The sequence below is a fragment of the Mustelus asterias genome, chromosome 26 (genome assembly GCF_964213995.1).
Source record: "Mustelus asterias chromosome 26, sMusAst1.hap1.1, whole genome shotgun sequence".
Classification (NCBI taxonomy): Eukaryota; Metazoa; Chordata; class Chondrichthyes; order Carcharhiniformes; family Triakidae; genus Mustelus; species Mustelus asterias.
In genome coordinates, this window is record NC_135826.1 from 49,327,767 (window position 1) to 49,353,982 (window position 26,216).

Here is a 26,216-nt window from a genome sequence, read left to right on the forward strand (position 1 = left end):
GATTGAATCCTGAATCCAGGATCCCCGCCCAATTTTCCAGCCTATCTACATACCAATATCCTATCCACCGAGCTGTCCCTCACAGCTACGATGCTTTGTTCATTACAACCTATTAACTCACCCCCACCCCCCCATTCCAGACCATGTGATCTCCAGGGAGAGGCGAAAACCCAGAGTGAAAAACCCCAGGGCCAATATGGGGAAAAAAAATCTGGGAAATTCCTCTCCGACCCCCTGAGGCGATCGAAACGAGTCCAGGAGATCACAATGGCCCCGATCGGAAAATGCTTCCCAACCCTAGTCATTTCCACTTCCACGACACCATATGAATTCCCTGCCCCCGAGACAGGTTCCCAACTATCCGCAGTCTCGCTCTGTACTGGCACCAGCAAGATGATCATAGAATGAAGCCTTGAAACGAGAAACAAGGAACAATTAGCCCGCGCCGCTCCCTGGTCCAAACTAGACCACTCTTTTGTATCCCTCCATTCCCACTCCGTTCATATAGCTGTCTAGATAAGTCTTAAACGTTCCCAGTGTGTCCGCCTCCACCACCTTGCCCGGCAACACATTCCAGGCCAGATTAGTTCAATCTCAGTCACTTACAACAATGTGGTCTGCAGATGTGACTGACGGGAGAATTACTTAACCACCTACACTCTGAGCCAGAATGGTAGTCTGGCTATATGCAGCCTCCAGAAATTGTGCTATGCTGAACCGGTTACGTTAAGGGTAAGCATTGCTTCTCCCAATCCACAGCTCCTGAAAACCACTGCCGTTCCCACAGCCCCCTCCCAATTGCTCGTCACCCCCACCTCCCCACCCCAACCCTTCCCCACTTTGCCAATCACCTGCCCACCGAGACCTTGGACAGGGGCTGCAACTGTGTCCACTGGTGAGCTGCCTCTAGATACTCGACTGATCATCTGCAGCTCGTCAGCAAGATGCTCCTGTGGTCCAATTGAAAGCGTTGGAACTCCTGGTGCTGGAGCACACTTCCAGTGCCAGAAATGGACCATAAAGGAACTTCAATATCAATGGGTTGGGACTACATCAGGAGTCTTGATTCCAACACAGTCATGATGAATAGAAGGGTGTGGTAACAGTATTGTCACTGGGCTAATAAATCAGACAACTGAGTTCGAATCCCACTAGAGCAGATGGTGAAATTTGAATTCCATAATAATCTGGAACTAAAAACCAGGAATGAAACCACTGTTGATTGCTGTAAAAACCCGCATCTGGTTCATTCATAGAACCCCTACAGTGCAGAAGGAGGCCATTTGGCCCATTGAGTCTGCACCAACCACAATCCTACCTAGGCCCTATCCCCATAACCCCATGCTTTTACCCTGCTAATCCCCCTGACACTAAGGGGCAATTTAGCATGGCCAATCTACCTAACCCGCATATCTTTGGACTGTACGAGGAAACCGGAGCACCCAGAGGAAACCCACGCAGACACAGGGAGAATGTGCAGACTCCACACAGACAGTGACCCGAGGCCAGAATCAAAGCTGGGTCCTGGCGCTGTGAGGCAACAGTGCTAACCACTGTGCCACTCATGCACTTTCGAGAAGGAAATCTGCCATCCTTACCTGGTCTGGCCTACACATGACTCCAAATCCAGAGTAATGTGGTCGACTCTCAAATGCCCTCCGAAATGGAGGGAGAGTTCGGGACAGGCAACAAATGTTGGCCCAGCCAGTCGGATGCACAGTGGTTTGCACTGCTAACCACGGGTTCGATTCCCGGCTTGGGTCACTGTGTGGAGTTTGCACGTTCTTCCTGTTTCTGCGTCGGTTTCCTCTCACAGTCCGAAAGATAAAGTTTGTTTATTTATTAGTCACAAGTAGGCTTACATTCACAATGAAGTTACTGTGAAAATCCCCTAGTCGCCATATTCCAGCGCCTATTCGGATACACTGAGGGAGAATTTAGCATGGCCAGTGCATCTAACCTGCACATCTAACCTGCACATCTTTGGACTGTGGGAGGAAACCAGAGGGAACCCACGCAGACATGGGGAGAATGTGCAAACTCCACACAGACAGTGACCCAAGCCAGGAATTGAACATGGGTCCCAGGCACTGTGAGGCAGCAGTGCTAACCATTGTGCTGGTTAGGTGCTTTGGCCATGCTAAATTCTCCCTCAGTGTACCTGAACAGGCACTGGAGTGTGGTGACTAAGGGATTTTCACAGCAACTTCATTGCAGTGTTAATGTATGCCTACCTGTGACACTAATAAATAATCATCAGAAAATGAATTCAAGAAAAGGCTGAAGAACACATAGCAAAGTTTAAATTTTAATTAGTTAGTCATAAGTAAGGCTTACATTAACACTGCAATGAAGTTACTGTGAAATTTCCCTAGTCGCCACACTCTGGCACCTGTTCGGCTCAATGGACCTAACCAGCATGTCTTTCAAAATGTGGGAGAAAACCGGAGCACCCGGAGGAAACCCACGTAGACATGGGGAGAACATGCAAACTCCACATAGACAATGACCCAAGCCAGGAATCGAACCCAGGTCCCTGGTGCTGTGAAGCCGCAGTGCTAACCATTGTGCCACCGTGCTAGTAGAGGGCATTGTAAACTTATGGGGAGGAATTAAATTTCCTTTGATACAGCTCCCTGCAATGCCCTCTGGATGTCCCATAACTATCTTACAACAAAGAAAAGTGCACTGTTTTTGTTATGTAGGCTGAAAGGAATGGCCAACCTGCATAAAGGACTCCACACACAGAAAATGAATGACTGACCAAATAATCAGTGAGATTTGAGGGACGTATGTTGGCCTGGACACCCAGATAATACCCTGAATATTTTTTTTTAAAATGACGACCACAAACACAAAGCACAGGCTTCATTTAAAATTTCATCTGAAAAGTAGAAATTCTCCTCTTGGTATCATGGCAGCTGCAAAGTGCTTCCAGCATGCAGAGAATTAAACTTCCATCGGCCATTTTATTTCCTCATCCGGTGCGATGCACTCTGTTCAAGATAAACATTGATTTTTATTTCATAGTTTTGCCCAAGATGGCTACATATTGGAGCTTTTAAAATTATCCATCACGTGCCCGCACCTCCTGGCATCTTTAATGGAGAATATTACTTTTTCATCAGATGCATTAGTCCAATTACTGCAAAGTGCACAGCCTCTTGTTGTTAAATGTTATAGGAACTTACACTTAACAGGATCCAGCATTCGACTTGTGAATTTGATATGCATTGATTGTATATTGTACTCCTAACTGTGCTTTTATTGGAATATATATTAAATAAGAGACATGGTTTCCTGATGCTGATGAAAGAATATTGGTTTCTTCACACCGCAGATGACAGTGGGAGGCAGGAAGGTTAATCAATGGCAGAGTACTGTCAGCCATTTTGAGAACATCCTCCTGACCAGATGGGGATGACTGAAAGGCAAACGTCCTTATATAATGCCTAATTACTTCTCAGAAATTACTCTCAGCACTTGTCACGGCAGTAACATTGAAATGCAGGGCTTGTTGTGTTGAATACAGCAATGGATGTGGCACAGTGGTCCGCACTGCTGTCTCACAGTGCCAGGGACCCGGGTTCGATCCCCGGCTTGGGTCATTGTCTGTGTGGAGTTTGCACGTTCGCCCCGTGTCTGCGTGGGTTTCCTCCAGTTTCCTCCCATAGTCTGAAAGAGTGCTGGTTAGGTGCATTGGCTGTGCTAAATTCCCCCTCAGTGTACCCGAAAAGGCATCAGAGTGTGCCAACTAAGGGATTTTCACAGTAACTTCATTGCAGTGTTAATGGAAGCCTACTTGTGACACTAATAAATAAATAATCTTAAAAATGTTCATGATTGCTATCAAAATTGTAGGGTGGCTTGGGATGTTCTCTCTTTGTTCATGTCTCCTCTGTGAGGCCCCACACAAAGTCCTTCAAAAAACAAATTGTGAGACGCACAAGATTTCCACATTGTCCTTTTGCTTCTTGCTCCTGCACTTGTATCTTTCCAAATCTCAAGATCTTAAGAAAAGAATGAACAAACTGCGATTGGGAGCATCTTGCTGAATGGGACTAAAACATGGGCCTCAAGTAAAGCAGACCCAAGAAGGTTGTGAAGTATGGCTCCCATTGGCAGAAGTCAAGAACCAGTGGACAGAGATTTAAACTGACAGGAAAGAATCAGAGGCAACAAATGGGAAAGGTTCTTTTTTACATAGGGTAGGATCTGGAATGCACTCCTGGGAGCCTGATGGAGGCAGATTCAATCATGACCTGCGTAAGGAAATTGGACAAGTACCTGAAGGGGGGAAAGTTGCTACAGGAAAAGGTGGTGGAGTGGATTTAGCTAAATGGAAGTTTGGGTTCAATGGACCGAATGTAATTCTACAATTTGATATATTAGCACAGGAAAAAAATGCACTTCTAAAAAGTATTCTTTGAGATTTGCATTTTTTCCCCTACAAAATCCTTATTTCATCTTCTGCTAGGCTGCTCTGTGCCATCACTGGCATTCCCTCCCTAACAGCGTTATGGGTCAACCCACAGAACATGGACTGCAGCATTTCAAGAAGGCAGCTCATCACCACCTCCTCAAGGGCAACTAGGGATGGGCAATAAATGCTGGCCAGCCAGCGACGCCCATGTCCCACGAATGAATTTTAAAAATTTACATTGAACCACCTAACCCTGGAAGAGCATGCTACAGACTAACTACAACGCACAGATAGCCAGTGACATACTCGTCCAATTCCCTTCAGTGAAGCTATAGAGAAGATGCACAAGCTTGCTCCCCACTGATGATGTTGAGTATAGCCTAGCATCAAGGAGATCTTTCCCTGCATTCTCCAGTGAGAAACCGTTGTGAATGTCCAGCAGGCAATGGCGTAATGGTATTGTCACTCGACTAGTAATCCAGAGATAATGTTCTGGGGACCCGGGTTCGAATCCAGCCATGGCAGATGGTGAAATTTGAATTTGATAAAAATCTATAAGTAAAATGCTGACCGTGAAACCATTGTTGTTTGTCATAAAAACCCATTTTAGAATCACAGAATTCCTGCAGTGCAGAAGAGACCATTCAGCCCATCGAGCCAGCGCCAACAACAATCCCATCCCAGGCCCTATCCCTGTCACCTCACACGTTTAGCATGGCTAATCTCCCTAAACTACACATCTTTGGACACCAAGGGGCAATTTAGCATGGCCAATCAACCTAACCTGCACATCTTTCAGACTGTTGGAGGAAACCGGAACACCCGGTGAAAACCCAAGCAGACACGGGGAGAACATGCAAACTCCACACAGTCACCCGAGACTAGAGTCGAACCTGGGTCCCTGGCACTGTGAGGCAGCAGTGCTAACCACTGTGCCACTATGCTGCCCTTGTTCACTTATGTCCTTTAGGGAAGGAAATCTGCCATCCTTATTTGGTCTGGTCTACATGTGACTCCAGACCCACAACGATGTGGCTGATTCTTAATTGCCCTCGGGCAACTAGGGATGGACAATAAAATGTTGGCCCAGTCAGTGACGCCCAGATCCCATGAACAAATTTTTTAAAAGACCCTTTATACCGGCACTATCAAGGCAAAAATGGGTTAGACAGAAGAGGTGGGATATAAAATAGGAAATGGTGATTGAGTAGAAGGACTTGCATTTCCTCAGTGCCACTCATGACCTCAGGACATTCCAAAGCAGCTTTACAGTAAATTGAGCACTTTTGAATTGCTATAGACTCAAATCTGGATTTTAAAAGATTGTGTAAAGTGAATGAAAGAGTTAAGATGGAAATTAACTCGTTTGCTTCCATTGAGTGCTTTTACTTGTGATTTGCGGCAAGTCAATAGACTAAAACTTGATTCCGAGTGAATAATGGTTTAAAAATTTCACTGGCTTGTGGGAACCTGAAGTTACATATATTTGGATATATTAAAAGGCCTTGAATTTAATCCTGTCCCCTGACCTATAATAGGCATTGAAGATGAAATATCCCCTTCTGGAGATTTACTCCCCTCCCTTTTTTTTTTATCATTCAACTGTCACATCAGAGCAAAAAACTGCACTCTCTCTCAAGGTGGTATGACACAAGTGTGACTCCCTGTTTTAGAAACACTACTCATGAGCTCAGAGGATTAAAAAGGGTACACTTCAGTGACTGACATCTCCCATAACCCCCCACCTATCATGGCCCCCGAGTCCTTTCACACACCCTGACAGCAGTTTCCTAATCAAAGAGGGATTATGTCCATTCAAGATGGACCCTTCCCAGAGAAACTGCCATTGTCCCTTAATGAAAGGGAAAGGCGACCAAGTGAGACACACTAGGCCAACATAGTGGGAAATTACTGAAGAGAATTTTTTAAAAAGAGAAATGTCATGATTCCAGGTTTGCAGAGTACCATTTAGCAAGCTCTAAAGCTGCGGTGGAAACTGGGTATCCCTGAACTCAACAGCCCCCCCCCCCACCCCCCTCCCAACCTCCCCTCCGTCCCCTCCCCTCCCGCCATCTCTCTCCCTGACCCGGCCCAGTGCACTGGAATCCTAATAACTGCGCAACTAGTTTGTCACCGTGTGTTAGGATTCACTTGGATTAGAAGGAGTGAATGGGAATGGCGCACTGAACCTTTACGCTCACTTGGGAAATAGGTTAGCCGCTTAGCAGGACTCTGCACTTTTACGAGAAGGATTCCTACACACCCAACACATACACTGCTGCCATGTGTCTCGGATATGGGATAACATCGAGGACAGGCGTTGGGCCAAAATCAAAGTATTCTTGCACAGCCGAAAGATTGGGTTGGAAGAAATTGATAGAGCGAAGCAGAACATTTTTTTCCCCCCCGCAAGAGACTTGGTTTAAAAAAAATAGAAATTGTCGTGTGTGTATGTATCATAGAAAGACGCCCACATGCAATAATTCAAGGTGCATTTCAAAGTCTGACATCATACAATGGCATCTATGATGGGGAGGCGATGACCTAGTGTGCAGGCTCATTGATCTAGAGGTATGATTCTCGCTTAGGGTGTTTCAACTGGTGGATACACGAGAGGTCCCTGGACGAACCCTTTGGCAAAGTCAGTTATTGGGGCGGCACAGTGGTTATCACTGCTGCCTCACAGCTCCAGGGACCCAGGTTCGATTCCCGGCTTGGGTCACTGTCTGTGTGGAGTTTGCACATTCTCCCTGTGTCTGTGTGGGTTTCCTCCGAGTGCTCTGGTTTCCTCCCACAGTCCGAAAATGTGTAGGTTAGGTGAACTGGCCATGCTAAATTCTCCCTCAGTGTACCCGAACAGGCGACTCGGGGATTTTCACAGTAACTTCATTGCAGTGTTAATGTAAGCCTACTTGTCACTAATAAATAAATCTTTGACTTTAACTTTAGTGGTATTATCGCCAGACTATTAATCCAAAAACTCAGCTGATGTTCTGGGGACCCGTGTTCAAATCCTGCCGTGGCAGATGGTGGAATTTGAATTCAATAAAAACAAATATCTGGAATGAAGAATCTACTGATGACCATGAAACCATTGTCAATTGTTATAAAAACCCATCTGGTTCACTAATGTCCTTTAGGGAAGGAAATCTGCCATCCTTACCCGGTCTGGCCTACATGTGACTCCAGACCCACAGCAATGTGGTTGACTGCTCACGGGCAACTAAGGATAGGCAATAAATGCTGGCCAGCCAGCGACTCCCATGTCCAATGAATGAATGAATGAATTTTTAAAAGTGTCAGAGACCGAGCTTCAGATTACAATGTAATGGATCCAGAAATGTGGGCAGGCAACTTTGCTGCACAGAATAAATCTTTGAAGCAATGTTACCAATGAGAACTCCAATACTTCCTCTGTTAAAATAAAGAAAGCCGGTTTTTCCCCCAGGTTCACACCTCATGGGGCAATCACTGCACCAGATGCTGCAGAGTGGCATTTCTGCTACAGACTACCAACCAAAGGCTTGCGACTTCCAATCCTGAAGAGGTGAGTTATAAATTCAATAGATCTGATAATTTATAGATTAACAGCAGAAAGCAAATGGCAATCCAAGCTTCCACACGTGGCTTAATTAAAAAACTAACTGGTTCACTCACATCTTTCAGTGAAGGCTGTCTATTTTGGCCGACACTGTATGGTTGACTCCAAAGGGCCTAATTATAGAATCGCTGCAATACAAAAGGAGGCCATTCGGCCCATTGAGTCCGCACTGACTACAATCCTACCCAGGCCCTATCCCCGTAACCCCATGTATTTACCTTTGCTAATCCCGCTGACATTAAGGGGCAATTGAGCATGGCCAGTCAACCCAACCCGCACATCTTTGGAGTGTGGGAGGAAACCAGGGCACTCAGAGGAAACCCATGCAAACACGGGGAGAACGTACAAACTCCACACAGACAGTGACCGGGGACCGGAATTGAACCCAGGTCTCCGGCGCTGTGAGGCAGCAGTGCTAACCACTGTGCCACCGTGCCGCCTTGTTTTAAGACACCCTTTTTTGCATAACAACAAAAGTATGACCCACCCTTGTCACCATCTCAGGTGAATAAATGCATCCTTGCCAGTGCTGCCCACATCCCAAAAATTATACTCATTGAAATAAAGAATGCTGCCAGGACTAGAAAAGAGGAGAATTGGATAGGTTGGAGTTGTTTTCCTTGGAACAAAGGCGGCTGAGGGGTGACTTGATTGAAGTGTCCAAAAATATGAGGGGAAGAAATAGAGTGGACAGGATAAAATTGTTTCCCTTGGCGGAGAATTCTAGAACTAGGGACATAGATTCAAGATAAATGGCAGAAGATCTGGAGGGGACACGAAGAATATCTTTTTTGCGCAGAGGGTAGTGGATGTCTGGAATTTGCTGCCCAAGTTGGTGGTGAAGGCTGAGACTCTAAACTCTTATAAAAAGTACCTGGATCGGCAGCTTAAGTGCCATAAGCGACAGGGCTATGGGCCAAGTGGGACTAGAAAGTGCATATGGGTGTCCTTGGGCTGGTATGGGCAAGATGGGCTGAATAGCCTCCTTCTGTGCGGTAACTCTTCTGTTGTTCTAAAGTGACGGGTGATGGAAGATAAACCATTAAGTTGAGTGGAGCCATGGAATTTCTCAGAAACCGGTGACAAGTAGTTTATAACCCACTGCAACCTCAGCAGCGGCTCGCTCTGAAACCCAGTAGAGCGAGGACCGTCCGCTGCTGAAGCAATCCAGTGAGAGTCGGATAGACAAAAGAACAGAGAGCAAAAGGGAATGAATGCCTGAAAGGTGGCACAACCTTAATGGGCAGATATTAGCGGGGGAGATGGCAGAGTTGTGGAGAGGGAGATGCAGAGGCGCAGAGGATGGGAGGGCCACCAAAATGGGAGAGAGACCTTTTTTGTTGGAACAAATTCACAAGAGGCGGTCAGTATTGTAACAGTCGACCAGAAAATAATGGCAGTTGAACCTGTCGCCTTTCTATGAGCTACACAGTAAGAAACGGGGATTAAACTATTGGTTTACAAATGCACTAATTTGGGTGTGTATGTGTTTGCAGGTTGGTCTGTCTAAAGCACAACTATGGCTTGATTATGTAGTGGATGGAATTGAGCTCAAAGATCTATTGATCGTGACCGAATTCAATCTTGTCAAAGCCTTTTTCCAGAAGCAGAGCTTGTCTGTCGATGACATCAATCTACCATCCGATGCACGTGCTGGAGAGCGAGGGGTCGGGGGGGGGGTGGAAACGATAAAGCAGCAGAGGTTTGAAGCAGACTTGTTTTTCTTAAAATAAAACACACGCACACACCTTTTCCATTTGCAGCTGCTTCGAAGGCCAGTGGCACACGGCAAAATGTGCTGTTTTCTGCCTCAGCAAGATCAAGGAACCAGTGGCACGGCGCATTTGGAAAAAGCAACCCAGCTGCAAGGCTGGCACAATGCCCAATTAACAGCTGCTGCCTGAAGTGGCGTGTATCCTAACACACTGCTTCACCCTCACAGTACCTCCGCTCCACAAGTCGCACAGATTGACTAGCCGTTTCAATGGACACACACAAAATATATTAGCGTCTGCACCAGACTGACTGGGATCTATGGCACTGGTTCAAAACAAAAACAATTGGGCTATTCGTTGATCTGGACGTGACATTGATGTGGCCGCCAACAAGCTTGAGTTTTACACTGTAAATTTACACTTTTACATCCTGTATTCAAAGCATTGCTGATAAATTTATATGATCTGCTGGCATGGCTTCTAAGCATGATTCCGCAAAGCATTTTGTCCCTCTCTCTCCCCCACCATCAGGTCTGGCTCAATTGGTAGCGTTTTCAACTTTTGAATCAGAAGAATGGGCAGCACGGTGGCACAGTGGTTAGCACTGCTGCCTCACAGCGCCAGGGACCCTGGCTCAATCCCAGCCTTTGGTGACTGTGTGGAGTTGGCACGTTCTCCCTGTGTCTGCGTGGGTTTCCTCCGGGTGCTCCGGTTTCCTCCCACGCTCCAAAGATATGCAGGTTAGGTGGATTGTCCACGCTAAATTGTTTCTAAGTGCCCCAGGATGCGTAGGCTAAGGGAATTAGCGGAATAAAGGAGTCCCTCCCCGTGTCTGTGTGGGTTTCCTCCGGGTGCTCCAGTTTCCTCCCACAGTCCGAAAGATGTGCTGGTTAGTTGTATTGGCCATGCTAAATTCTCCCTCGGTGTACCCGAACTGGCGCCAGAGTGTGGTGACTAGAGGATTTTCACAGCAAGTTCATTGTTTAAAATTTATTTATTAGTGTCACAAGTCGGCTTACATTAACACTGCAATGAAGTTACTGTGAAAATCCCCGAGTCGCCACACTCCAACGCCTGGTCGGCTACACCGAAGCCGACTTGTGACACTAATAAATAAAAAATAAAAATAAATGTGTGGGGTTACAGTGATGGGGCGGGGGTGGGCCTGAGTAAGGTGCACTATTGGGGAGCCGGTGCAGACTTGGTGAGTATTGTAGGTATTCTATGATTCCACAGTGGGTTCAAGCCCCTCTCCAGAAGCTGAAGTAGATGATCTCAGGCAACACTCCCACTGAGGGAGCACTGCACTGACAGAGTTGCTGTCTCTCAAATAAGACTTTAAATTGAGGACCTGCCTGCTCTCTCAGCTGGGAGTTAAAATTCCTGCTGCAATATCTGGAGGCAAGCAAGCAAGTTCCCCCCCTGATATCCTGGCAAAAATTTAGTCCCACAACCAACATCACTAGCGTAGATTACCTGGTCCTTGTCCCATTACAGTTAATGGGATCTTGCTGTGTGTAAAACATTTCCCAGATTACAACTGTGACAAAATAAAAATATATTTTTAAATTTATAAAAATACTTAATTTGTAGTAAAGTGTTTTGGGATGCCTGGGGATTAACTACATCATTCTTCTCTCTATTTCTGTTACTTTCTGAAAATACTCCATCATGGTTAAGCTTATTTAGCCTATTTACCAACACATAACCCAGAAAACATTGGATTTGGATGGCACAGTGGTTAGCACTGCTGCCTCACAGCACCAAGGACCCAGGTTCAATTCCTGGCTTGGGTCACTGTCTGTGCGGAGTCTGCACGTTCTCCCCGTGTCTGCGTGGGTTTCCTCCGGGTGCTCCGGTTTCCTCCCACAGTATGAAAGACGGGCTGGTTAGGGTGCATTGACCCGAACTGTCGCTGGAATGTGGTAACTAGGGGAATTTCATTGTAACTTCATTGCAGTGTTAATGTAAGCCTTACTTGTGACTAATAAATAAACTTTAAAACATAATCAGACAAGCCAATGTGCTTAATTCATCAATTATCACTGACAGATCTGGAATCGTCCAAACCCAGCACTACAGTTCAACCACTCATTATGCTTTCTCTAGACACAGTGCAAGTTTGGGAGGGCAGAAATCATAGTTCGGAGATTGGATGTTGTGAACAGTACAAGTGGGCACAAGATCAAAAATACATAATGGCATTATACATTATTGAAGTGTAACAGGGATTAAATATATATATAGTTAATGCAGAATTGAATCTATAGGTACAGTACAATCATAGAAACCTAGATAATAAACATTAGCTCAGGTTAAAGGACAGCAATTTCTGGAACAATCCAAGTTAATAAAATATGACTGATCCTGCCACTTCAGACCATTTGTTACACTGCTTTACATGAGCACATTTATTTCAAGTGTGGGAGGGAGGTCATGGGTACGGATTCGCTAACTGCTGCAAGACGCCTGTAGCACTGACCCCGAGAACTGCCTTGCTTCCCACCGCCGCTCCCCCCTCCCTCCCCCCCCCCCCCCCCCACCGCCACCGCCCCAGCACAATAAATTGTTTGAATATTTCTCAGTCAACTGTTAAATTATACTCTTTGAAAAGGAGAGGAACTGTGCGAGGGATCATCAGTTATGAAAACAGACCTTCGCCGATCTGTAACACAAATAAAATCAGTGATCGCTATGACATACCCATATTGATCCAATATCCAATACCAGGGGAAGCATAGGATGCCTGACAGCTATGGATATCTGTGTCACGTACACTCTACGGCCAGAGTGGCTGCAACCTGGAGGTTGGGGGCCTTACTAATCACAGTATCATTTTACAGCATCAGATATTTAGGTGTAAATCCCATTATACCCAGTCTGCCTGTCCTGCCTCTATGATCATAATTGTTCTACAGCAGTGGAGAGCCGCTGCCCACTGCCCAGTGAAGCAGATTTTATTTTTAATTCTTTAATGGGGAGGTGGGCATTGCTGGCTAGGCCAGCATTTTTATTGCCCATCCCTAATTGCCCTTCACAAGGTGATGGCAAGCCGACTTCTTGAACTGCTGCAATCCATGAGGTAAGGTACATCAAGTGCTGTTGGGGAGGGAGTCTCAGAATTTTGAAGGAACAGTCAACATAGTTCCAAGTCAGGATGATATGGGGCTTGCTGGGGAACTTGCAGGCAATGGTGTTATGGTGGCACAGTGGTTAGCAGTGCTGCCTCACAGCACCAGGGATCCGGATTCGATTCCCAGCCTGGGTGGCTGTCTGTGCGGAGTCTGCACGTTCTCCCCGTGCCTGCATGGATTTCCTCCAGGTGCTCCAGTTTCCTACCACAGTCCGAAAGATGTGCTGGTTAGGTGCATTGGGCATGCTAAATTCTCTCTCAGTGTACCCGAACAGGCGCCGGAGTGTGGCGACGAGGGGATTTTCACAGTAACTTCATTGCAGTGTTGTCAGCCTACTTTGTGACAAATAATCTTTAAAATGTTCATGATTGCTGTCAAAATTGTAGGGTGGCTTGGGATGTTCTCTTTGTTCATGTCTCCTCTGTGACAACGCACCAGGGCCCTATACAAAGTCCTTCAAGAAAAAAATTGTGAGACGCCTACTTGTGATAATAAATAAATAAACTTTAAACTCTCATGCATCTGCTGCCCCTGTCCTGCTAGGTGGCAGAGATTACAGGTTTGGAAAGTGCTGTTGAAGGAGCCTTGGTGAGTTGCTGTACTGGATGGAACACACTGTGGATGAAACACACTGCTGCTACTGAGCGTTGGTGTTCGAGTGTAGATGTCGAAGGTGGTGGATGGTGTGCCAAAGGGCTGTTTTGTCCTGGATGGTGTCGAGCTTCCTGAGCATTATTGGAGCTGCACTCATCCAGGCAAGTGAATGCTCCAACATCATCCTGCCCAAGAAGCAGGATATCAATACACACAAACACTCCCTGGACACAAACCAGTTTACTAAAAAAAAACACTGCACTTTAAAATCTGGATTTCTATAAACCCTGCTGCTGTTACTGGAATTATTTAGTGTACTGGTATACATCTATTATAGGAGAGGGCACCCAAAGCCAACACAACGTAATAAGTGTTCCTTTTAATCAATTATTGGTAATTGCTTGCACACGCCCAGACTGACAACCAGTGCTTTCTTGACCAGTGTTATACAGCTCAGAATGTTTTCTCCAAAAACACATGCATGGTAAAGTGAAGAAGAATCATATTAGACTCGAAATGTTAACTGTGTTTCTCTCTCCACAGATGCTGCCAAACCAGCACTGTTTTTTTCAGCAATCTCTGTTTTTATCTCATGCAGGGACCCGGGTTCGATTCTGGCCTTGGGTCACTGTGCGAAGTCTGCACATTCCCTCCAGGTGCCCCGGTTCCCTCCCACAGTGAAAGATGTGCGGGTTAGGTGGACTGGCTGTGGGGAATGTGTGGGGAAGGGCAGAGGACATTCTGTCAGAGTGTAGGTGCAGGTCAATGGGCTGAATGACCTCCTTCTGCACTGTAGGGATTTTCTGATTCGATAAGTTTATGGGGATAGGAGCGTAATTTATTTTTAAAATAAGTGTAGCGATTATAAACACCTGTCACCACCACCTCTTCCATCTTCTTCCGTCGGGAAAAAAATACAAAAGTCTGAGGTCACGTCCAACCGACTCAAGAACAGCTCTTTCCCTGCTGCCATCAGACTTTTGAATGGACCTACCTCGCATTAAGTTGATCTTTCTCTACACCCTAGCTATGACTGTAACACTACATTCTGCACTCTCTTGTTGCCTTCTCTATGAATGGTATGTTTTGTCTGTATAGCGCACAAGAAACAATACTTTTCATTGTATACGATACACGTGACAATAATAAATCAAATCAAATTCAAATCAAAGGGGGCATAAAATTAGACCGAGGCCATTCAGAGGTAACATTATTTTTTAGTCACACAAATGGTAGCAGAAGAAGTCCAGAAACTGGAGGAGCTGGACCGAGGTGGGTGGAGGGCGGTCAGAGTTTATTGTTCAGTGGGGGGGGAGGAATTAAAGATTATGGAGCCAGGGTAGGTAGATTTTCACAGTAGCTTCATTGCAGTGTTAATGTAAGCCGACTTGTGACACTAATAAATAAACTTAAACTTAGATGGAGTTAAGTTGCAGATCAGCCATGATCCAAGCGAATGACAGAAAGGACTCGAGGGGCCGAATGGCCTTCTCCTGGTTCCTATGTCATTGTGCTGCCCTCCCCCAGCACACGCCTATCAATCGACAGCCCGTACATTTTACCGAAACCCCAGCCAAGATCCACTCCGGTGCTGACCTTTAAACAATGCACACACTCACTTATCACTCTCCTCTGAAACACAGCAGAACGCAAACGTTGCCCACTTTTTAAAAAAACAGCGAAACTCCTGATATTCATTCTGCAGACTTCTGAAGTCATTAAGCCACACCAAACACAGCAACAAGTAAACACTCCATCCCCCTAACCTGCTAATCAAGCCTTTCTTCTGTGTTCTTTTTTATATAAAAAGCAAAAGCATCAGGTTATTCAGCACAGCTCTGCAGTTTGTACTGCAAATCACAGGGTGGAAGGTGCCAGCACATTAGTTGTCTCTCACTGATAATTAAAGACCTTTTAATTGGTGCTCGGATCAAGATGTTAAACTTAAAGAATTTTATAGTGGGGAGGGATGGGGGGGTTGAATGGGAAATGGTTTGGCAGAGGGGAATTCTACGCTTGGGTGAGGTATGCATTAATCTGAAATGGACAGTTTAGTGCTGATCAAAGCTACAGCATTACGGTGACTGACCACGTCAAGTTTAATTTTTATTACAAGGCTTTGGGGGATTTTTTTTAAAAAACCAGTGCTGCACGCCGGGTGATTTGGACAATTCCCGCTCCCTTCCTTTGAAAACCACAAACCAGAACTTTCTCCCCCACGAATGGGTTACTTTTCCATCCTAAAGCTAACGGCGACCGAAGGAGGCAAGTGGCACTGCTTAAATATGCTGCTTTTGGGAAAGTGGCTTCGCTGTGCCGAGTGAGAAGTGCAAAAACAAGCGGGAATGATTGACAAGTCTGCCTTTTTACATCGCCAGTTCCATAGCAGCTGGCACTGCTCGTTTCACACCGGCGAAATTAACATCGACACGTGAAAATCACACCCAGTCCTTCTCCTCGCCTGTTCAAGTTTCTGCACAGCTGCCAATCGGGGCGGCACGGTGGCACAGTGGTTAGCACTGCTGCCTCACAGCACCAGGGACTCCGGTTCCTGGGCTCCTTTGGTGATTGTGTGTGTGGAGTTGGCATGTTCTCGCCGTGTCCGCGTGGGTTTCCTCACCGTACTCCAGTTTACTCCCACGGTCCCAAAGATGTGCAAGTTTGGTGGATTGGCCATGCTAAATTGCCCATAAGTGGGCCACGATGTGTAGGTTAAGGGAGTTAGCAGGGTAAAGGAGTCCGCATGTTCTCCCCGCATGTTCCTCTGGGTGCGCTGGTTTCCTCCCACAGTTTGAAAGACGTGTTGGTTAGGTGCATTGGCAATGCTAAATTCTCACTCAGCATACCTGAACAGGCGCCGGAGTGTGGCGACTAGGGGATTTTCACAGTAGCTTCATTGCAGTGTTAATGTAAACCTTACTTGTGACACCAAATAAAGGTATCCATGGACCAGGAATGAAGGTCAGTGAGCGGCAGGGGCAATGGGTGAATGGGACTTGGTTATAGATTAGGACTAAGGCCACTGGAAGATGAAAGGTTGGCTCGGAGAGTGTTGAAATGGCCCAGTGTGGAGGAAACAGAAGTGAGGATTTGGGGAGACAACTGGAGATGGATTTGGCGCTGGCGGAAGACTCAGCTCACCGTCAAATGGATCAGTGTGGTTGTGAAGAGCCTAGTGCAGTCGGAGACAGCGGCCAGGAGCTGAGTGGAATGGGTGGTGAGAATAAGAGGGTCCAGGGCGTTTTGCACAGGTCACTTCATGCACGAGTCACGACTGTGGCACTTGTGAATTCCAAATCTCCCGCAAATGAAGAAAATCCACCACTAATGGGTACAACATCCTTCATTTCCTGAAACAATCATGGTAATAGCAAAGAGGGAATTCTCAGTGAGGCGTTCAAAGTGTAGATAAGCAAATCCTGTGGGAGTTGTGTGCGGTTTGTTTATAGTGATTGCATTCTAGATTTTAAAAGATACACCGTGTTTGAAGGGGACGGGAACAGAACCAGCAACAGGAATACTAATCCTAATTAGAAACAGAAAGTATTAATTTCTTCAAAAGTAAAATACATGTCAGCGAGGTTCTCAAATCTACTCGGGATTAACCAGCCAGTAAGCCTTTAATGAGCGACAAAGTGTCAGTATTTAGCGGGTAGCAAGAGTGCTAATGGACCCCTCAGCAAATATTGCGTGGCCAGATCATGCTTATTTGTGAGGTATTAACTATTGAAAGCAGTTTTCTGTGGGGCTGTGATCTTCGCAATATGTATTTGGTAATAGAACGCACGATGTCTTCAACAAGACTTCTCCCTCTCCCACTCCCCTTTCTCTCGCTCTGCCTCTCACCTTGTCTAAATAAAGCCCAGGCAAAATCTTCAGTATGCACATTGCTGCGTGAAATAGCCATCTTTCATTCCTGTTTCACTGGCAGTAGCAAACTGTACTTTTAAAGCAAATTTAGTTAAAAATCGTACATGTTTAAAATGAATAGTGGTGCACTGGACAAAACTATGAATTAGATCTGAAGCCCTCTCTCGCACACCACCCCATCCCACAGGTTCAGTTTCTTGACGTCCATGACAGCAATGAGCGTCAGATCTGGGCACCAGGTCTGAGCAGGGAAGCAATGGCCTTTGGAAGGATGCGCGGCCCTGAATTCACTCAGAAAGATACTGGGGGGATCAGGGAGTTAAAACTCTGAGGGCAGGTTGCACACACTTGCCGTGTGCTCCTGTGAATATAGAAGACTGTAGGGGTTGCGGGGAATTGTGGGGGGGAGGGGGGGCGGTGGAGATGATCAAGGTCTTTAAAAAGATGAGAAGGATTCAACGGGGTGGACGAAGGGACGCTATTCTTGTGGGAGTATCTGCAATAAGAGCGAATAGGAAGTGAAAATTAGGAAACACTTTTTCTTCCACTCAGAGGGGAATAGAACTCTCTCTTCCCCCACCCTTCCCCCCACCCCCTAAAAAAAGCTGCGGCTACGATTCAATTGAAGCTTTCAGAATTAGAGATCGATACTTTTTTTTTGCTAGAATGGGTATCAGGAGACATGGAGCAAGGCTGAAATGGAGTTGAGGTACAGATCAGGCATGATCTAACTGAGCGGTGGGAACTGGCTGAAGCTACCGAATAGCCCATTGCAGTTCGCACGTTCCATTTTAAAATGAATTAGTAATTATACGTTATAAGTAAAGGGGGTTACACTGTGCACATAAGGTTTGAGTTGAGAGATATTTCTGTACGGTAATATCAGTACACTTTATAAAAGAAAATCCCTTTATACAACTCAGAATTATACAAACTCTCAAGCAGATGCAAGTCCCCAATTTAATTACTTTAAATTATCAGTCCTTTCTTATATGTGACTTGTGTACCAAGCTGGAGTATTGAATGTAATGAGATCCCACTGTAACCCAGTTAATTGAAGAGACCAGGATATGTTTATTATTATAATTAGGATCCAATCAGTGGGTTTTTTTGTTCCAGTTTAAGCTACCCTGCCGTGTGCTTGAGGTGAGATGTCTGAGGCATAGCAACATGTCTTAAAGGCGATGCCTTTCTGTCAGCCTGCCGAAAAAAATAAAGAGATTGCCGGACATATATGAAAGGAAAAATTTAAAAAATAAGTAGCAACCCATGTTTAAACGGTTGTGATATAATCATGCGGCCTTACCTTGTGAATATTAGATTGTCGGTTTATGCATTGAGGTCCCCTGGTACACTATTAGCCATGACAAATAACATTTCAAAAGAACTTGTTAGGAGCAGCTCCTATGTAATTTCCTTAAAACGATTGTTCAGTGGCCCATAGGTTCCCGTGGAAGAAAAAAAAGACATGAATACGTTTTTGGGGCGCCTTTTTATTGTGGGACACTATTATTGGTGGCGCTTATAGCAAAGCCAGTCTTTAAAGTCTGCAATGTTCACTGACAGGGCTGCTAAATCGCATCAGCAAAAGCAGGAAATTGAGTGTTTTTAAAATGGTCAAACTATAAACGATTTGAGTAAAATAACAACACGGGGAAGAAAAGATAACAATGGATTCTACATCGGTCTTGTTCTGACTTCGAACAATGCGAATCTGGGTGGCGACATGTTGATTTAGTTTCAGTTTCCCACTATGGGTACAGTTTCTTGCAGGATGTCACCCAGGTCCACGTACAATACGGTGCAAAGCCTTAACAGTCACAGCATCAAAAAAAATCCCTGTTTTATGTAAACGAACCTGTTGTTATGAAACTCATGTATAAATTAACCACGTACTGGCAGCTTCATTAAAAACTCCCATTACCACTGTCTGTGAGCAAGGCTATCAATTTTATAGGAACAATTTATTATAATGATGTGTATCACTATGCTGCATCTAGCAGGGTAATTTGCATTGTAAATTCAAATTAGTCCGTGTAACATTGAGAGCGCTACCATTTACTGACTATCCGACTATTATTAGCGAGACACATTTGTAATTCGGTATTTACATAAATTACTAACATATTTATTGATTTTTTAAAAAAAAATTGCAGTGCTAAGATTATGGGAGCTGGATACACTGCCGAATCTGAAGTCTTCGGCCAGATGGAGAGATTCACACAGAGCTGTAGGACTTTTTCTTAAAAGTTAATTGGGGACAATACTCAGATCAATATTATCTTAACCAGTCCTTGGAAGAACTTGGCTTATATTTAAGTTAACTTTCTGTTGTTAAAGTTTACAAAAAAAAAACTGAAGGTATTGGCGAGAAAGTACTTTCTATTGGTAATACTGGAATCAAACGGTTAATTAATAAAAACAACCTGCGGTTTTATTGCCTTAAAAAAAAGGTGAAAAAATAAAGATTGAAGCCTTTCAAGAAGTGTTAGAGTGATTGGCCCCATTCTGAACCTGTCCTTCGGGAAGAGGTGAATGTTTAGTTGCAAGCCATGTCTCCAGACTGTTTTGTTCTCGTTGATATGAAATCTATTTCCTCTTAGTTAGTGTCTGGTAATTAACAATAGCCCGATTACTCGCTGACCATCCTTGCACTGCTTAACAGAACCTATCCTTAGTCAGTCAGAGAGAGAGTGAGAGCTTACATTATCTTGGCACAGTCAAAATGATAAGATATCTCCTCCTAGCCCACATTTGAAATCGTATTAGGTTGTTGGTTTCGGCTCAGGAACAACACACTCGCCAAATGCGTGAAAGAGATCCGTAATCTCAAAAGAAACACACACACAAAAAGTTTGCAGACCACACAGACACGGACAATCTCGTCAACTTTCATATATTTTAAGGGGAAAGAGAGACGGGGGGGGGGGGGGAGATAGAGACTGACCAGGGAAGGAGGAACGACCGATGTAGCTCAGAGCTGGGAGCCTTGCTTTTCACTCTGCGGCTGAGATAAGGTGGGTGAGAGAGAGAGAGAGCACGGCTTGTCAAGGGTGTCAATATTATTCACAGCCCGGGACTCGGGCAGAAACAGCGCAATTACAGCGTATTTAAATGCTTCAGCGGACAGTAAGTCATCCCGCGTTTCCCTATGACGGCATTTAGCCACAAGTCAAAACTAATTTGTCTTGCCGGCTGCCTTTGGGTGCAAAATGTACGCGTTTAATAAACTGAACCAGCTGACCCATTTAAACTGTCGTTTGCAGCAGTGTGAATTCGATCTGAATCCGGGAGCAGTTCCCCAGAATTGCCAAGAACCGTTTTAAGCTGAACGTGTTGCAAGGTGCCGTTTTAACATATGTGAAATCTCAGCAACAGGCATGGTCCCTGCACACACACACAGTCCAACACCGGCATCTCCATAGCACAGACACATTTCTGTGGAACTCTTTGCCGCAGAAGGCTGTGGAGGCCGGGTCATTGAGTGCCTTTAAGACAGAGATAGATAGGTTCTTGATTAATCAGGGGATCAGGGGTTACGGGGGAAAGGCAGGAGAATGGGGATGAGAAAAATATCAGCCATGATTGAATGGCGGAACAGACTCGATGGGCCGCGTGGCCTAATTCTGCTCCTATATCTTATGGTCTTAAATCAGCACTCCCCCCACCCCCACCACCTGTTTCTTCACTGGATTGTTTCAAGAATCCAATTTTTTTTAAAAAAGCATCAGCAAAATTACAGTGGGGACCTAAACTGCATTTCCCATTAGAGAGAAGGTTCGTTCAGCATTGCTCCCCACTGTTTGCTACTTAAATCGCCCTCACATTGCGTCCTGACCTAGAAAAGTTCGTTGATTAGGTGAAAGCGAATGTCTGTGTGGCTTTGGAAAGTCTAGAATTACAGCTGATGCCCGTCACATCAAATATAACACAACACACACACATGCACGGTGAGTTGTATACAGGGACACGCCGTGAGAAGTTCACTTTCTATTGCGGAATGAGGAGAAAGATTGTCACGGCTGTACCTGGACACACACACACACAAATGCCTCTTAATCCATCCTCGTTCTCTGCCAACCTACAGACTGGGTATGTTAAATATTCAGTCTGGAAGATTTTCGCCTGCAAGTTCAGGTGGAGCGGGTGACACAACATGATGAGACTGATGAACCACGATTTCGGCATAAACCCTTCAAGGACATTTTTTTTTAAAAGGCGGGTGGGGGGGGGGGGGGGTGCTGTTACTTGATTTTCTTGTTACTTGATCACTTCATGTCCATTTAACGCCGAGAGGGGGGTGGCCCATTGGAATGGAAAATAAATGTCCACACACTTACAATTTTTAAAAAAACTTTAAACAATATAAAAGAAAAAGGTAGCTCGCCTTCTCTCACTCCAGAATGATTTGTGACTGGCCTGTCCAACTCGATAAGGAAGAAGTTAGTCATGTAATGGAGCCCCTATAGACAGCGCATCGATTACTATTGTAAAGCATGTCTGCTTGAAAACACTCCTCCAAGTTCCAGAGGCATAACATACAAGGATCTTGATACAGGGATCTTTGTCACTGCAGTATCTGTTCGGATCAGCCGCGTTTTACGTGTCACTCACTCACTGCGATTCCCCCACCACCACCACCACCCCCCTTTAATTAAAAAAATGCAAACTGATCTCATGTTTAGCGGCCAAATGAGTGAGCTCAATACAAATTCTTATTTTTAAAAAAACAAAGAGCGCAAAGCAAGGACCTTGAGGTGAGGATTTAAACCCATCCCTAAGTTTGGTGTTTAAATGTTAAGAGGGGAGCTGAGGCGCAGTTCTCCTCTCGGTATTGAGTTCTAGACATCAGCAAAATGAACAGGTCAACAAATCTGTGCTTGGGTCAAACGTTCACTTGTCTCTTTTTTTTGGGGGGGGGGGGGAGGTAAAAAGTAGTAATGTACAACCACTCAGAAGCCGAACCGTCAAATAATTACACGCGAGACAGCAGAAATAGAATTAACTTTTGTTGTTTTTTTTGAATAAGATGCAAATCGATGGGAAATTGATTTGTTGAGAATCAATGTAAAAATTAGCTGGTGCAAACTCTTGTCCCCCTCCTTCACTTCTCACCCCCCCATGCATAACCCAAATACATTTGTCCCACCAACCCCCCATTTCTACCCCTCTGTCTGTGCAAATTGCATTTACCTGGGGTTGGTGCTATTCCAGTACACGGCGTAGCGATCAGCAACTACTTTCCCAGAATCTTCCGTCCAAACACAAACCCAAAGGGCCAGGAAGAGCAGCACAGCCACCTCCACGTTCATCATCGCCGCCGAATCCGTTCCACGCCGAGCCTCTCACGCACAAAACTCTGGGTGCGAATCAAAGCCTCCAGCCGCCGCCTCCATACGGTGCCTGCAAATCACACAACTTTCAAACAGGGGAGCAAGCTCCTCTCTTTTTTTTCAGAAAAAGAGAGTGAATCCAACCCCTATTCCACTTGCAGGCAACCTACCCTGCTTGGAAGACAGAGAGAGGGAGGGAGGGAGAGAGAGGTGTGTGTGGAAAGCAGCAAGAGCAAGCAGGAGGGAGGGAGGAGAGTGGGTGGCGGGTCGGAATTATGAATGAAAGCATCCTCGACCAGTTGTGAGGCGCGAGCCGGCTGGGGGCGGGAGGGGGCGGGGGTGGAGGGGGTGTTCCGACCAATCGGCGCCGGGGGAGGGCGGGACCCGGGGCTGAGTGGCAGCGGTTCGCCCAATCGGCGGAGGGGCTGGGTGGGTGACGTCACAATGGGAGCCGGTTCAATGGCAACAGTAACAAGCTTCCAGTTTGCTACATTCCCCCATTCCGAGCCACACACATTCTGCATGCGGCTCTCTCCGAGTGTGATTAATGGAAGTCGCAGCCACATTTTAAAAGTAATTGCCTCGTAAATCAGCAAACATATTGTGCGTGTTTTATTTTGGTGTGTGTATTGTTTGTTGGTTTTGGCAATCCCCGCCTTCAGTCGCACGTAACAGATTAGAATTTCACATTTAAATACTCTGGAGTTTAGGGCTAAGTTGAAACTCTGCCGCGATCCGCCTGGAATTCCACCGTGATATTTAATGGGATTGTGTTCTCAGCCTTGCGGGGGTGGGGGCGATGGGGAGAATAATGTGTGGCATGAATTCTTACTGGGGAATTGTCCGTCTACTCGATTCCCGAAGCAGCGCCTCTCAGTGAGAAAAAAAAATCAAAAAAGCCACTTACAAATTTGCAACAGCACCGCAAAAGCGACTGAGAGAATCAACCTCTTTGCTGCTCACACATGCAGTACTGAATAGTGTGAAGAATATCAAAAAAGGTAGGAGGTAAGAACGTGTTAATTCAGTGGATTGTTGAACTGATTTTTAGATTATTTATTTTCACAAAAAAAGGATTAAATAAAGAGGTAACCTCGTGCTCCTGTGCCATTTAACTTCGTTATTCTTTCCTCTTAACGTATGCGTCCAACTGCAGTAAAGACTGCATCTTAAATGAATGTAAGGATATAACTTGGGGTTCCTACTATTTCAATGCTGTCCCTGCCTGGCCACCCACCATGTGAACCATTCAAAACTCCGCTGCTTGTATTCAAACTCGCAGCAAGTCCCATACAACCATCATCCATGCATTTGCTGACTTGCATTGGCTCCTAGATTGACAACGCCTCGGTTTAAGCATTTTTATCCTTATTTTCAAATCCCTCCGTGGCGTTTTCCTCCTCCCCCCTCCCCTTTCAGCCCTACAACCTTCTGTGATCTCTGCTCTCCTGCAAATCTGACCTCTCGTGCATCCCAATTTTAATCACTTTGCCATTGTTGGCCGTGTCTTCAGCTGTCTGGAGACCTCTCTGAGTTTCTCTCTCTCTCTCTGCCCCCCCCTCCCCCCCACTCCCAACTTTTTAAATGCTCCTTAAAATTTGCCTCTCTGATCAAATCTTTTGGGGTGGCATGATGGCACAGTGGTTAGCACTGCTGCCTCACGGCACTGGGGCCCGGGTTCAATTCCAGCCTCGGTCACTGTCTGTATGGAGTTTGCACATTCTCCCCATGTCTCCATGGGTTTCGTCCAGGTGCTCCGGTTTCCTCCCACACTCCAAAGATGTGCAGGTTAGGTTGACTGGCCATGCTAAATTGCCCCTTAGTGTCCGGGAATTAGCAGGGGTTGCAGGGATAGGGTCCGGGTGGGATTGTTGTCAGTGCAGACTCGAAGGGCCGAATGGCCTCCTTCTGCACTGTAGGGATTCTAATATCCTGTCATAATAACTCCCTCTGTAGCCCGGTATCAATTTATTTTTTTGAATATCACTCCTGTGAAAGTTCTAAGGACATTTAACTATGTTAAAGGTGATTTAAAAAAATATGTAAGTAGTTATTGTTCTGATGAACAGTTATCATCTTGAAATAGTGATTTCTTTCTCTCTCTCCCCAAATGAGGGCGGCACAGTGACACAGTGAGTTAGCACTGCTGCCTCACAGGGACCCGGGTTCAATTCCGGCCTCGGGTCACTGTCTGTGTGGAGTTTGCACCTTCTCCCCGTGTTTGCGTGGGTTTCCTCCGGGTGCTCTGGTTTCCTCCCACACTCCAAAGATATACAGGTGAGGTTGATTGGCTATGATATATTGTCCATTAGTGTCAAGGGGACTAGCAGGGCAAATAGGTGGGGTTAAGGGGCTAGGGGCTTGATTGGGATTGTGGTCAGTGCAGACGCAATGGGCCAAATGGCAGCCTTCAGCACTCTAGGGATTCAATGATTCTAAATGCCACCTAACCTGCCTCTTGTTTCCAGCAATTATCTGTTCATATTTCAGACTGCCGGAATCTGCAATGTTTTACTATTGTTTTAGGAAGCAGCCCAAGCTATAAGGCGTAGATGCTCGTTACAACAACCTGATCATCTCACAGCAACTTGTGTTCACACCGGGCACAGTATAATTGTGGTCTAAGTTCTACACAAATAGTATAGGGAACAGTTAACAGGTTGTAACTAAAATAATTTGAGAATAGGAAATTGAAACTACAACATTAATGGTATTTTAAGTGGATTAATATCTTCCTAATCTGGACCTTGGACAGAAACCAGTTTAGCCAAATTATCTATAAAATCATAATTACCATTTATGGTATTACTAATTTATCCATGGGTTCATAAATATAGAATGGTCAATGAAAGCAAGACTGGTGTAACATGCGATTCAGAGCAATTAAGCATTCTCTCACTATGAATCTTTCCTCATTTATATAGGAACATCAATAGCATGCAGCGGAGAATGTAAATTGTATCCCAATGTTGTGTTGAGTGTAGTAACATTTATATCATCTGCTGTATCGTTAATGAGCCAGTTTTAGGTGAACCACTTAGTGTCTCAACCGGTCTACTTGGACTGGAGTTTTTTTTGCAGTAAAAGCACATGGAAATATGAACTCGTATATTTTTCTCCATATTTTTCCAAGCAAAGAAGTAATGTTAAACCTTTCTTTTAAGGCAGTGCAGGAGCAGAGAGACCAGGGTGTATATCTGGTGTATATAGGGGCGGCACAGTGGCACAATGGTTAGTTAGCACTGCTGCCTCACAGCGCCAGGGATCCGGGTTCGATTCCCGGTTTGGGTCACTGCCTGTGCGGAGTCTGCACATTGTCCCCGTGTCTGCGTGGATTTCCACTGGGTGCTCCGGTTTCCTCCCACAGTCCAAAGATGTGCAGGTTAGATGGATTGGCCACGCTAAATTCTCCCTCAGTGTACCCGAACAGGCGCCAGAGTGTGGCGACTAGTAAGGGCGTGGAATGCCCTGCCTGCAGCAGTGGTGGACTCGTCAACGTTGAGAGCATTCAAGTGGTTATTGGATAAACATATGGATGATATTGGA

General features: G+C 45.5%; 1 protein-coding gene across 2 annotated transcripts in view; it reads right to left on the reverse strand.

Moving 5' to 3' along the window:
- LOC144479685 (ephrin-A5-like) overlaps positions 1-22,824 on the reverse strand; it is a 405,670-nt gene extending 382,846 nt beyond the window's left edge. For both annotated transcript variants that reach the window (XM_078198702.1, XM_078198701.1), the window contains exon 1: positions 22,531-22,824. In XM_078198702.1, the coding sequence (XP_078054828.1) occupies positions 22,531-22,652 (122 nt within the window). In that variant the 5' untranslated portion in view covers positions 22,653-22,824. The remainder of the gene's footprint in view (positions 1-22,530) is intronic.
- Positions 22,825-26,216: the final 3,392 nt, after the last annotated feature.